This window comes from Barbus barbus (genome assembly GCF_936440315.1).
Source record: "Barbus barbus genome assembly, chromosome: 39".
Classification (NCBI taxonomy): Eukaryota; Metazoa; Chordata; class Actinopteri; order Cypriniformes; family Cyprinidae; genus Barbus; species Barbus barbus.
In genome coordinates this window covers 26562373-26577685 of record NC_136717.1, presented here as the reverse complement: position 1 = coordinate 26577685, position 15313 = coordinate 26562373, and the positions used below count along the sequence as shown (strand labels likewise).

General features: G+C 36.8%; 1 protein-coding gene across 1 annotated transcript in view; it reads left to right on the top strand.

Moving 5' to 3' along the window:
- Positions 1-2322: 2322 nt before the first annotated feature.
- The window catches only part of LOC306858302 (receptor-type tyrosine-protein phosphatase zeta-like), a gene marked incomplete at its 5' end in the record, with an annotated part of 44360 nt that continues 31369 nt past the window's right edge, over positions 2323-15313 (top strand). Inside the window, 2 exons of the mRNA XM_079398755.1 lie at positions 2323-2386; positions 14678-14743. Of these exons, the coding sequence (XP_079254881.1) occupies positions 2323-2386; positions 14678-14743 (130 nt within the window). The remainder of the gene's footprint in view (positions 2387-14677; positions 14744-15313) is intronic.

The following is a 15313-nucleotide window of genomic DNA, read 5'->3' as shown; positions in this document are numbered from 1 at the left end:
GTAACCACCTAACAACGACCCGAAAACTACCAAAGCATCTTGATAACCACCTAGTAATGCCTTAGCAACCACCAATACTCCCTAGTAACCACCCAGCAATGACAAAGCTGCCACCAAAGTGCCCTTGTAGCCACCTAGCAACAGCAAAGCAACCACCTAGCAACATTCTATAACACACTGGAATTGTAGCAGCACAGTTTCTAACACAGTGTGCCGTTGGTAATATGTATTACAACTGATTTTGCATAATGCACAAAGTGAGAAGGCTGTTAATATGCAGATATTGAACCTCCAGCAGACAAATAAGCCGGGGGGATTTTCATTCTAACACCCCCTGTAGTGATCAGCATCGATTCGTAGCTCTCAGCAGGGTGCTGGGAATATTGAGGCTGCAGCAGCACTGCTGGTTGTCGATACTGTTGATATCAACGGTGGACAAATCATCTGTTTGATCCAGCCAGAGAAATGCAAAGCCCAGCCGAGCCAGAAGAAACCTGAGGTCATGTGATGACGCTAATGCTGCTAATGAGCCGCTCTTTCTCCTATAATACAGATGCTTATCTAGAGTAACTCAGTCCTCATGTGTGAAGGGAGGACCCTGTGAGACTGTTGTTACCCCTTCAGTTGTGATGCACCTCAGCGTAAACCGATCTGCCTCTTTTACTAAAGCAGATCACGAATTCTGTATGCATCTGACGGAAACTAAAGATGGTATTAAGTCAAAGTTGTCTGGGTATTTCGAGTCACTGGAACTAATCGGGACGTCCTGATTGGCTGACACCCTCTTCCTCACTGCACCCCAGTGCCGCTTTGCCTCGCAGTGACCCTCCGTCTTTCACATAGTCTCTCTTTTGGTGGCTTTTGTCCACCTCCCAGTGTATTATTGTCATCCAAACGCTCCCAATTAACAATACCGCTGCTTTTTCTGAAAAGACGAGGCTTGGATCTCCATCACGGGGTCAGTGTTTTTCTTAAGAGCCCTGAATGGCGGAGCACTGGGGAATAAAGGATGTGTACTGTTTACCAGTCAAAAACAACGCAGCATTCTTGACATTAGTCTCGGCTCGCTCGAAATCGATCGTAATTGAAATGATTGCAAAGGTGCATCAGTGCCTGTATTTTTCAACCAGAGAGCCCAAGGGACGTGTATCTCGAGCATATCATCAACAGGTTTTGTTGAGTCTAAACCGAGCGCCGCAGACGTGTACAATGGGCTTCTCTGAATGCTGAAGGAGCTGTATCAAGCTCCCCCTTATAAAAGCCGTCCAGCAAGTGAAGTAGGTGCCCTGCATAAATTATGCAAATTTTGCAGAAAGGACAACAACAGGGAGTGCAGAAACAGTGTGTTTCTCTGAGATTCAGTACAGGCACAAGAAGTGACCACATGCTTGGTCAAATGTTTTTCAGAGGTGTAAATATTAAATTCAATATATATTAAAAATGAAATATAAATGAAGGATGATCCCTACATTCAGCATGATCAGTTAAAACAATATATATAGTATTGCATAATTAATTACTGTAATTTTTCACTTGAAAAATTAAGGGATTATTCTTAATTTTTCTGGAATATAATTAGTTACTTCTGATGTAATTGCATATACATATATATATATATATATATATATATATATATATATATATATAAATAGTTCTGCACACATTGCCAGTTTCATGCTAGAACTTTGTGCAGCACCTGGGGAAATTGTACAAATAGTAACATCTACTTGAACCAAAGTGCAGAGATTGAATTCAATTCATTGCTATTGTGAAAACTATAACAACTGACTCCATATACAGTAAAGCATGACGAGCACATAGAAATGTACTAATTCAATCTTGCTTTTTTTCTTTTCAAACAGTCCAACAGGTGTTAACAGGCAGCTTTCAGCATAAAATTCCCATCAAACCACTTACACTGCAATGCATGCACATACACAATCCAAAAAACACACAAATTGCATGTTTTTTACATCTCACAATGCTCTGAGAATATTATAAAATGCGACCTTTACTTTTAATATCATGTTGCCTGTTACTAGCACCGTTTCTTGACCGTGCACGTCCCGTTATTTGGACCGTAAACCCGTGATTGATTGCGCGCGAGGCTGTGGAGTCTGTGGGCGGCGCGTGAGCTCAGCATCTCTCCTCTCGCGCGCTGCGATCGTACAGTGAATGAAGGTCTAGCGTGGGAAAGACGAATAGGATATGCGAAGCACTGACATGGATCCACTGTAACATCAGTGCAATAGCTGCTACTGCGTTCTCAACAGATCAGCGTTCCCTCCACGTTAACTCGAGCGCGTTTAAAGCCTGAAGACGATGCGTCTGATCACAGCCAAATCACATCTGTTCATCGCGCAGCTGTGGCTCATCTGTCACACAGGTAACAAGTAAATACAGTGCTGAGTGATGCATGTGTCCTCATAGATTCGGTGTGTTTTGGGCACGAATTCATTGATGCGTAAAGTTGCGTGAATCCAAGAGCTTTATTTCCACAGGTTGTTAATGCATTTATGAATTTATTATTGATGAGTTTAGGTTTTTGCGTTTAATCTCAGTCTGTAAGACAAAAAGCATTGCAATAACGGTTTTGAATGTCTGTTAAGTGAATGGATCAAAGGTTTATGAATCTACTTTAGTAGAGTTGAATTCATAATTTCAAGTGTGTGTGTATAGCAATATATATTAGTTCATTTTATTTTTTTAAATATTTTATTTATTTAATTATTCTTTAGACTTGTTTTAGGTTGTTGCATTTTATCCCAGTCCTATATGACAACACTTTCAAAATAAATTAGACTTGAAGACATTAGAATGCCTTCTGTGTGAATGATGCAAAGTTTTATGAATCATTTAAGTGTTTACCTTATTCAGTCGAATTTATGGTAATTTGAGTTACTTTTTAGGTTCTTACAAGATTGTAGTATTTTTGTAAAAAAAAAAAAAACAGCATTACAATATCAGATTTTTGTTGAATGTTAATAAACACATATGAAGTGTACTGGTTCATGCAGGTTGCCTACATGTAATTTTACTTGCTGTGAATTTAGTCAAATTTCTGTTGTATGCTGCACAATATTTGGTTCAGTTTCGCTCAAGGATGTTTCAGCTGTAGGACAGACTTTGGCTCTTTGCTCTTGGCGCTCAATCACCGATATGATGCTCTTTTAATTTCTCTGTCTCTGTTCATCCTGCTGAATTAAATCTAATTTGACATGGTGGGGGAATATAAAGCCGTGTGTTTCTGACCACATGTGTCTTGAGCCATCTGTATCTCTTGCTGGCACATCGGAGGTCTCTTTTCCTCAAAGTTGATCTCAGCGCTGTCACAGTGCACCATTGTCCTGGCTATTTCAGTCTAAAATGTTGCTGATCTTATGCAGAAGCATTAGTTATTCCCTGTTTAGGAGTTACACGGGCATCTGTGCTGTCACTCATGTGTTTGTGTCGTAGATATATGCAAAGTGCTGGTGCATGTTACACCCTGTTGTTGGATGCGATGGCAGGGGAAGCCCGTGTTTGTGCTGCTTTTGTCGCTCATTCACCATTAATGCCAGCAGCAGGAAGAGAGAGAGAAACACATGATTGATCGATTCACACCAGGGTCACCCTGCCATGTATCCAAACAAAAAAAACCACAGCATGGGCGGTGATCGAGAAAATGCAATTTAGTTTCTCTTGATAAAATGAGTGACAGCGAAAGATTGATTTTCACTGATTCGCCCACACAATCCAAAGACATTTCATTATTAGACATTATCTGAAAGTGACAGGCATATTCAATCAGTTGTCACACTTTGTACCCTGTAATATATAATATAATATTGCATATTAGCATTGGTTCCCAGTCATTATCAGTTCAAGTAGATGATAAAATTTGTGATCTGTAATAGTTTGAATGGGTTGCTGCAGCTTGTAGAGACGGAACAATGTCTGCTTTTTTGACTTAGCATCTCAGTTTCTTTGATATATAATGAGTTATTGGAGATTTTGCATGCTTCATTATATGCCTGCATAAAAAGCTACTGTTCAGATCTTCATGCACTTTGGTTTACTGGTATTTGGCACCAGAAGCCTAAACTTTTTTTCCAAAGTTATTTGATACCGGAGAGGGTTCAGAGAGGGCTTATTTATTTAATACCTGTATACAGTGCACATTTGTACATGACTTTTCCTGTTTTAATCATCTACATCTGGTTCTCAACTGGTGGTTCATGACCCCAAAACACTAAATATATGCACATTAAATGATCAAATGCTAATTGTATAACCACGCAAAGCTAGAATTGCAAAATAAATGGGTATAGTCATGTTTAAAACCCTTCTAAGATTTTTTGTTATTAATGTCAAAGGTTGTGCATCTCATCAAATGCACTGTAAAAAATTATATGACCAGTAAGTCATAACAAACTACGTTTTTACATTACATTAAAGGTCATTGCACACTGAGTCTGAAATTTTTGCATGTTTTTCCATTTTTTCGTATGCCTTATCCTTTCCTATCGAAGTGCATGCTACAGATGCGAAAACGCAGAAAATTGAACCTGATCCGAATTTTTTTTATGACGGATGAAAGTTTCGGAGGGAGAGTGTAAACGTGATTGACACAACGTGAGGTCGTATTTATTTTTTAACATGCAAAAATTTTGGACTCGGTGTGCAATGAACTCCTCAAAATAAGTTGAGCAATTAAGTTTAAGATAAGATTTCTAACTCAATTTTTAAAGCCAGGTCAATATAATTGAAGTTGAAATGACTTGTACAACCAAGTTGATTGCAGTTAAAAGATTTAAGGCAGCAACTGAAGTTTTTAAGTCTAAATAGTTGGAAATGTGGTGTTTTAATTCAAACTGCATCATTTGGTAGAACTTCATCAAATTAAACAGATGCCATCATGGATGGGTTCTGTGACCTGAAAAACCAGCAAAACTAGACAATGTAAAAGAAAATACAACCCAGAAATACAAATTCACTTACAGTGAAGATAAATATGGCTTGCCGGCCACAATGTGTTTTTTTCATGCTGTGAATTACTGCTGACAACAAGAGCATGAAGCCATTTAAATGTAGGTGAGGTTTAGAAACCAAAATGATTAAATTTTCTATTCAGCCTGTTATATTAATCATTTTGCATACTGTGGATTTCCTGAAGTCAAACTCGTTGAGAACCATTGCTCTGTATAACTTTTTTTCATCAATAAATAAATCCATGTTAAAGCCACATTAATTATTGATGATTATGGCCTATTTAAAATTCAGCAGTCGTACCCTATTTAAGCATAAAAAACTCCAGTCGGTTTTGTATATTGGGACAAGAATAAGTGAGTTTGCCTGGAGTGTGTTACATTAAATCATGTCCTTCTGATTTCTGCAGTGAACAACTGTGAATTCACCTTAAACTCAAAGGGCAAGCTGTGCATCTCTTTACAGATCAGAGTCCAGTGAGTGTCACCACCAGCGCAGACTCGTGTCTGTTGAGCACTAAATCGCTCCAGTTCATTTCCAGCGCCTGTCTGTGTCTAACGCAGCCTCAGGCAATATTGCTTGTACTGTTATGTCATCCTACAAATTGAAAGTTACATAATGAGCAGAGGTGTTCTAGATGTTAATGCACATTGGTTTTAATTAACCTGAAAAGTTTTGTGCTGAACCTGATGCCATTAGTTTAGGAAAGTGCATTTTTATAGCTTGATACAGTCATATCCATACAGTATCTCATTTAAAGGAATAGTTCCCCTAAAAAGAATTTACCCATCCTCAGGCCATCCAAGATGTAGATGAGTTTTTGTTCATCAAAACAAATTTGGAGAAATGTAGCATTACGTCTTGCTCACCAATGGATGTGAATGGGTGCCGTCAGAATGAGAGTCCAAACGGCTGATAAAAACATCACAATAATCCACACCACTCCAGTCCATCAATTAACGTCTCTTGTGAAGTGAAAAGCTGTGTGTTTGCAAGAAACAAGTCCATCATTAAGACATTTTAACTCTAAACTGTCACTTCTGGCCATAATCCATAATAACACTTCCTCCAGTGAAAAAGTCCATCTCCTATTGCCCTTTCACATTAAAATTCACAGACATATTTGTTTAGATCTGGACTTTAGGTTGTAAACATTGCTTGATCTGTGCAGATTTCTCTCCTGATTCAGATGAGACAACTTTTTTACTGGCGAAAGCAATATTATAGTATAGAGGACTCTTAGTTTTGCAGGAAGCAGCTGTTTCTTCTTCTGTGTTTCTTACAAACACGCAGCTTTTCTCTTCAGAAGATGTTAACTGATGGACTGGAGGGGTGTGGATTATTGTGATGTTTTTATCAGCTGTGTGTACTCTTATTGTGACGGCACCCATTCACTGCAGAGGATCCGTTGGTGAGCAAGTGATGGAATGCTACATTTCTCCAAATCTGATGAAGAAACAAACTCATCTACATCTTGGATGACCTGAGGGTGAGTAAATATTCAGTGGATTTTCATTTTTGGATAAACTATTCCTTTAATTTGGGTCAAAACAACACACAAGCTGTTCATTCTGGTCTAAAACATTCCTCAGAGAAAAGCTATTCAATGTTGGAGAAATACAATCTCCTGTAAAGAGAACCTCGTATTCAGAACAAATCTGGGCAGACACTGAGATGGCCAGCTGTCTTAATTTCATCCAATGTCCGTTGCATTTTTCCAAGTGGTCGTATTGCTTCCTAGTGTGATTTAGATGAAAATCATCTGGATATTTACTCCATGCTGAGTATCGTTTTCCAGCGACTGAAGTTGGTGTTTATGCATGTTGACGTCGAGTTAAAAAGCTTCTAAGCCTTTTGATGTAAAATTCATTAATTGCATGCTCTTCTCATGTGGGAATATAAGACTTTATTCCTGAGATATAAATGCAGTTTTTTGTAACCATTTATTAATGAGATTTGTGGCTAAATTTCACAACTGTCACTGGCTACGTGCTTAACTTAAGCAGACTTCTTTCTTATTTTCACCCCGAAATAGTGTTGAAATTCAGAGAGAAGATTTGTTTTCAAAGCCTGTCTTGATTCTCCCTGTAAGCATCCACTGTCGTTCTATAGATTTTCTTCTATAGTGTAAATATTTAGAGAGGAGACATGGAACCGATGTCTCAAAAATGGAGTGTTTGGCTTATAAAATTTATGTCCTAGAAAGATGCAGCGTTATTTAAAGGGATAGTTCAGGCAAAAACGAAAATTGGCTGAATATTTACCCACCCCCAGGCCACTCAAGCTGTAGATGAGTTAGTTTCCTCATCAGAGCAGATTTTGGGAAATTTAGCATTACTGTTTCACTAAAGGAAGCATTATTATGGAGTATGGACTTGTATTTTGGCTGGAAGTGGTGGTTTAAAGATAAAAACGTCTTAATGACGGATTTGTTTCTTACAAACCCACAGCTTTTGGCTTCACAAGACATTAATTGCTGGACTGGAGTGGTGTGGGTTATTGTGATGTTTTTATCAGCTGCTTGGATTCTCATTCTGACGGCACCCATTCACTGCAGAGCATCCATTGGTGAGCAAGTGATGTAATGCTAAATTTCTCCAAATCTGATCTGATGAAGAAACATCAAGCAAGTGTATAGTGAGAGCCAATTATTTTAGAATAAACCGCTCACATTTTCCTCAAATTTGCATTTATGTATGCTTAACTTTCTTTTGTTCACTATGAAATAGTGTTCAGTGAAGATTTGTTGATTCTCTCTGTAAGCACCTATAGATTAGTGAGGAGACACAGAATTGGAGAAACAGTGAAGGAAAAATCCAATCTCTTCCTTTTGACCTCAGGATGTGGAGCTGGAGCTCTAGTAAACCACTGACAGTGTGCTGAACTCATAAAAGCCAGCGCTCCGGCTTTGGCTCGGTCCAGCGGATGGACAGTGAGGCGAGGAAGGAAAGCTTTGCCCTCTGTTAAAAAAAGATGGAGTATTCGGTTGCCTTTCTGAGACATATCTGGCATGGTGTCTGAGGCGATCGAGAAGGCTGTGGAGGAAGTCCTAGTGGCTGAGCGCCACCGGAGGTTCTGTCTGTTGTCAAGGAGTTTCCTCTGGCATGTCCTAAGACTGAATGGAGAGCGTCTCCTGCTCGGATGTGCTGCGACCAGCCCAGTGTAATATATATTGTCAGGCACAGCGCTTGTTCTTAGTCATTCGCTATTACACTCCTAAAAATAAAGGTTTTGGAAGTGGATGTTCACAGTGATGCCACAGAAGAACCATTTAGAGTTCCTCAAAGAATCTTTCAACAAACAGTTCTTAAAAGAATCTTTTTTTGAACATTCTAATAATCTAAAGAACCTTTTTTCCACTATAAAGAACGTTGAAAGATTCCATGTATCTTAAAGGTTCTTCACGGAACCATAGATTCTAGTAAAGAACCTTAATTTTTGTTCTTTATTAGAATGCATGATAGTAACGTTTTTTGCTGTCAATTTTTTTTCTTATTATTTCTTTAGACTTTATCACTCGTGCTCAATTAGTGCACTGACAATGCACTTTAGATTTTAGACAGTTTGCATGAAAAATATTAATGAAAAAGTTGCATCTTTTATATTCGTCTGCTTTAAAGCACCTCTGTTGCATCTAAAGACATTCAGTTGGACGTATATGACAATTGAGTGCTCTAGGAATCACCTACTGTAAAATGCCCTAGCAACAGCCTAGAAACCCCTAGCAACCATATAGTGAGAGCCAACGATTTCAGAATGAGTCTCTTACATTTTTCACTTTTACATTTATTCATTTAGCAGATACAGATTTTTACTAAATGTATAAAGGCATCAAAACTAAAACATTTTTACAAAAATGTACAAATATAGTTTATTTATTTGTATTTTTACATTTGTTTGTTGGCTTGTTGAACATTTATTTTAACTATAATGAATATTTGTATTATTTATTAATACAATAAATAATATTTATATACATATGTATTTATTTGTATTTTTACATTTGTTTGTTAGCTTGTTTTAATAGTTGAACTTTTGTTGTAAATATGATTATTTATATGATTTATTAATAATATGAATAATATTTATATACATAAATATAATATTTATTTATATATTTCGTACATCCTCTTCAAAAATCCTTAAAGAGCCAACTGTCTTTCTAAATCTTAAATATGAATAATTTTCTAGGTTAATGTAATTTAGTAGTTATGCAAGCTGAAAATAAGTTTATTTTTTCATCCTAGGTCAACAGGGAAATCTCACAACAGGGCCAAGGATATACGAGCCAAGTATGTTTACAAAAGTATCCTGAAAAAAGTTTGCATGAGGATAAGAAATCCCATAACAGCAACACAGCCTTGATTTTTTTCTTTTTCTTTTTTGTGTCTTACAAAAACACAGATCCTGTTTTGCCTGTTTAAGTTTAACTTACAGAGAACTCTGCGGTCATGAAGGCAAATTCATTTCCTAAATGTTGTAATAGTGAATTTTGGCGTTGATGGGAATCTTGGAGGCAGGGCAGTGTTTGAGGGTGTCAGGGAATGTATAAACCCCAGCTGTTGACTGGCATTACTACCTTCAGCTGCAGTCAGTGTGTTCTCATGCGGACCGCATGTCACTTCCCCCTGACCCTGCAGCAACAGCTGCCACAGCCTGCTGCACTCAAGCACCATCACATACTGTGTGCTACTGCAGGAGCCCCTCGCTTTAGGAATATCTCTGCAGCACCAAACCAAAAAAAAAGCATCTATGAACATCCTAGCAACCACACAGCACGTTCTAAAAAGTAAAAGTGCGCTGAAATTGCGGTCACACTTTTTAAAATAAAAATTTAACAGGCAAAATCCAGTCATTCCAATAGGAATCTGTGCAAGTTTCGCTTTGTGTGCAAAAAAAATTTGCACACAATTTTTTGTTGAAATTTCACCAATGTGACTACACATGAAGTTGGATCAGTTGTGAAATCTGCATGTGGAAATCTTTCACCCTCGTGCAAAATTCCCAATCGCATGGATTCCTATTGAAATGACTGGATTTTGCAGACAGAAATGGGCCAAACAACTGCAAATGTGACTGCATCTTAAAGATGTGGGAGAGAACCATTGAAGAATTTTTGTTTTATTTTATATTTTATTTTAGGATTTATTTTAATTTATTTTATTTGGGTTTTGGACCTCATTGAGAAAAAAAATATTTTGTGTTCCAAAGAAAGTCAGGTTTGGATCAACATGACGGTGATGACAAAATTAACATTTTGGGTCAACTAGTTTTTAAATGGATATATCACCAAAAAAAAAAAAAAATACAAAATCGGTCATCATTTTCTCAAGTTGTTCCAAAACTTTGACATTTTTCTTCTGTGGAACACAAAAGAATTGCCATTGACTTCCATAATATTTTTTTTCCAATGGCAAGTCAATGGCTACCGTCAACTGTTTGAGTACCCATACTCTTTAAAATATCTTCTTGTGTGTTCAACAGAAGAAAGAAACACAGGATTGGAACAACTTGAAGGCAAGCAAATGATGACCGAATTTTCATTTTTGTGTGAATTGTCCCTTTAAGTTCTCAGGCAAGTTGAGATGGATTATATTTCAGGATGTTATATTTCCTAAAATTGGTCCTATTAGAGCAAAACTTTAAACTTTCTTCTGTCTTCAGTTATTTCCCAACTGGCTGTTTTCCATCCCTTGACCTTGGTGATCCAAATATACTCTGTGCCTTTGGGAACACATGTCATGATTCAGTTAGCTGTCAATTTGAATAAGTGTGTCGTGTGAATTCAGTCCATGACTTCTCTCAGTGTCAGACAGGTGTTCTCCATCATATGAGAGCATGGACAGACAGTTCACAGGCTGCGTTCATCGGATGTTATTTAGTGACGGGGTGAGGAGGGGGACTCGTGTTGTTGTTCTTGAGTTAGAAACACGACGTGCTGGCCGGCTTCCCCGAGACTTCTAATCCTCTTATGTATTTGAATGAATCTGGAGACATTTACAGAGGGCAGAGGATGGTTACGATTCCTCCCCCATCCATTTCCTGCGAGTAGTAAACAACTCCTGCCTGCCTGACACATAATTTCCAGGTTGACAGTTTTCAAGTTTTTGTTTATCTGGAAAATGGAAGCAAATCCCCAGTTGTGTTTCTTTTTTTCTTGTAGAGAGCAGTGAGAATGCGAGAGGGGTCCAGTGAAGGGCTTGTTTTATTGGCGATAAACTCTTTAACATCAAACTGTGAGCAATTTTAATCTAATTTGCCGCAGGCTTTTCTCTCTGTGCCTGTGAAATGGAGCCGAGCCAAAGAAGCTCAGCAGCTTTAGTGGAGCGCAGGTCGCTGTATGATACTGTTCCTGTGAAACGGGACGAGCAAAAGAGCTTCTTCCACTCGCAGTTTCATCGCCCAGCCAACCCGGATTTACTCCACACAACCGTCAAACACAAAGCCTATTTTTAAAAAGGAAAGGTCCTAAACAAATGGGGGTTTTACCATGTTTTACCACAAGAATAGTGGATGTAAATAATGTGGTGTGGTGCAGTGAGGTTTGCTATGTCTACAACCCTGAAACATTCAACCCTGTAGCAGATTTGAATGGCACAAAACAAATAAATTATAATAAATATATAAATATTACATGCATATTTTTTTCATTTTTTATTTTATAATAAAACCATTTTAATATAAAACATTGTATATTATTTTTATTAAATTGAATAAAAAATATAACATTTAATATTATGATAAAATCATATATAATGCATATTTAAAGTACTGTTTATTTGATATAAATACAATCATATTTTTTTTAAATATGCAAGTGTATATTATTTTTTATAAAATAAAATAATATAAAACAAAAATATATTATAACATTTAATTTGATATCATAATAAAAGTATGTATAGTAATGTATTATTATTAAATATATAATATTGTAATACATACTTTACACATTTTTTTCAAAACAATTAAAAATAATATTTAAGTAATAAAAATATTATTACATAAGTATTGCTTATATGAGAGAGTAAAGTCATCAATATTACTTTTTAAAAATATAATATTGTAAAAAATAATTGAATAAAATTAAGTATAACATGTATTTTTATATTATAGTAAAATCATTTTTAAAATGCATAGTAATGTATATTATTTTAATATATTCTATATAATATTGTATGTAAAAAAAATTAAAATTTGAAAATATAATAAATATTATTACATTAATATTGTTCATTTTAGATAACAATAAAATGTGTTTATACAACATACATGTGTATATTATTTTTAGTTTTTAAATATATAATATTGTATAAAAATTGATTTGAAATTTATTAAAGATTATAGTAAATATTGTACTCATTTTGTTTTTTATATTTTAAAATTATTTAATATAATAATGTATTTTTAAATGTATTTAAAAATAGTATAATAATATTATTTATTTATTTAATTATTTAATTAATTATTCATTATAATTAATGTGATAAAAATATTGTTTATTTTTTATGATAAAGTCTTCAATTAAAAAATATAATATTGTACAAAATATTTGACCTCATATGGACCTCAGAGGTGCTTGTGTTTTTGAAAACTCTTCCAGAACAACTTGTGTCTGACTGTTCTTTGCAATAATGGCTGTTCTGTGGCAAAAGTCTTCAAAGGCTCTATTGTGGCAGCGGCTCTCGGTCACCATTCACTGAGTAATGGGCTCTGAGAGGCAGGGACAGGACGGGCCGTATTACACACGGGACGGGTCAGTGCTGTCAGGTCAGAGGGTCAGACTGTTAAAATGCTAAAATGCTCTTTAATGTGTCTAGTTTAGTTGGTTACAGTCTGGCACATGCAGTTTCAGGAGTTTTCCTACCACTTTTTTTTTTTTCCAATTTTGGGTAAAATATTCCTTTAAGTCCCATCAAAACATTTGAAGTTGTTGTTTCTCAGAGGTTATGGCTGTAATCCGGACACAACTGTGTGTGTTTGAGCTCATGTGTCATCTCAACTTTCCCTTCTACAGCAGTGACACGTTTGTGTTTTGATGTGTCTGGCAGGTGTCCTTACAGCCTCACACACACACACACACAAGCATACACACCCACATCAGACAGTAATGTGCTAGAAAACGCCCGCTCAGTCTGTCGTATGGAGATAATAATGACCTTTCCCTCATCACACGTTAATTTACAGATATTTATACCACAGTCGAGTCAAATAGGAAAGACCGCTTTAGTCTGATGACATCAGTTTAAAAGTCTAAGCTGCTGTAACACCCTAGCAACTGCACAGCAATGTGTTGTATATCAAATATAACAGAAACAACATAACAATGCACTGTAAATTTAAAACTTTTTTAAATTCCAATTAAAGCACTTTAACAACCCCATAGCAACGCCTTAGCAACCAGATAACAATGCACTACGTATACCATTTAGAACACATTACCAAACACATAGCAACATCCTAGCAACCACATAATAATGCACTATATTGCTTTTCAAACACCTTCCAACCATATAGCAACGCCCTATTAACCACACAGGAATGCCTCCTTTCAACCACATAGCAATGCACTAATAACACCTAGAACACCTTAGCAACAACATAATAACACCATAGCAACCACATAGCAATGCACTAACAACTACAGTACATAGCAATGCTCTAATAACAACATAGCAATGCCCTAGAAACTGCATAACAATGCATTGTATATACAACTTAAAATACAAGACCAACCACATAGGAATGCCTCCTAACAACAACATAACTATGCATTGTAAATTCCGTTTAGAGCACTTTAGCAATCCCACAGCAATGCCTTAGCAACCACATAATAATCCACTACATATCCTATTTAGAACACCATACCAACCACATAGCAATGCCCTAGAAACCACATAGCAATGCACTATACGTAACACTTAGAACACCTTAGCAACCACATAGCAACACCCTAGCAACCACATAGCAATGCACTATATGCCACTTATCTTAACAACTACATAGAAACACACTATATATAATTTAGAACACCTAACCAACCACATAACAACACTATATATACCACAAATTAGCAACCACATAGCAATGCCCTAGCAACCACATGGAAATGCCCTATATATACTACTTAAAACACCTTACCAACCACATAGCAATGTCTTAGCGACCACATAGTAATGCACTGTATATAACACTTAGAAGTTAGAATACCATATCAACCATTTAGCCATGTAATATACATACCACTTAGAACACCTTAGCAACCATGTAGCAATGCCCTAGCAATTACATAGTAATGCACTATATATATAATTTAGAACACCATACCAACCACATAGCAATGCCCTATATACCACTTAAAACACCTTAATAACCACATAGCAATGTACGATATGTATGATTTAGAACACCTAACCAACCACATAGCAACACCCTAGCAACCAAGTAGCAATGCACTGTTTATACTACTCCTAGAACACCTTAGCAACCACACAGCTATGCACTAATAACACTTAGAACACCTTAGCAACAACATAGCAACACCTCAGCTTTATGAATGCAATTCTTTCAAGGGCAAAACTCACAATGATTGTAATGATTTCACTCAAACACTAAAGACTGTTGTTTTATTTCATGGTTTCTCTGAACTTTCTGCCTCTGGTGTGTGTTTGGCTCTGTGACTCCAGCTCTCCTCATCTTTCTCCTCCAGATCTGGCCGTGTCGTACCTGAGAGGTCAGCGCAGACTCGCTGAGGACGTCGACTGGTCTTACACAGGTGGGTTGAGCCGAACAAACGCTCTCATTGTGTGCGTCTCAGCAGACTCCGGTGTGGCACAGCTCTGGCTTCAACCCAGACGCCTTAGAAAGCCTTTCTCCTGTGAGCGAGAGACAGGGATACGCTAGCTCAGGGATCAATGTCCGTTCTCCATTAGAGTCGACCGCTGACCCGCCGGTGCTGGAGATTAGCTGAAAGTCTGAGACACTTAAAGACACTCAAGACTTTCAAAAGAGTAAGTGACATTAAGGATTGCTGGAGGGCTTTGACTTGTGGCTTTTAAATCAGGCCGGAGGACGCTTAGAAAATGGTCGAAAAACAGAACGGGACTGAATAGTTTTGTGACTTTTAGTCCATGACTATTAGACCAAGATTTTTAATGTAATTTTTAAAAAAGTTTCAGTTTTCAGTAGAAAATCTGGATATTTAAAATGTACAATCATTCTCTTATCTGGAAAAGGGACCAAATTGAGTCACTCATTGACGGGAAAGCCATCAAAACAAATGTGATGTTACGTTTCCAGATGGTGCCAGTGACTGATGAGATGAATCATCCAACACAATCCTTAA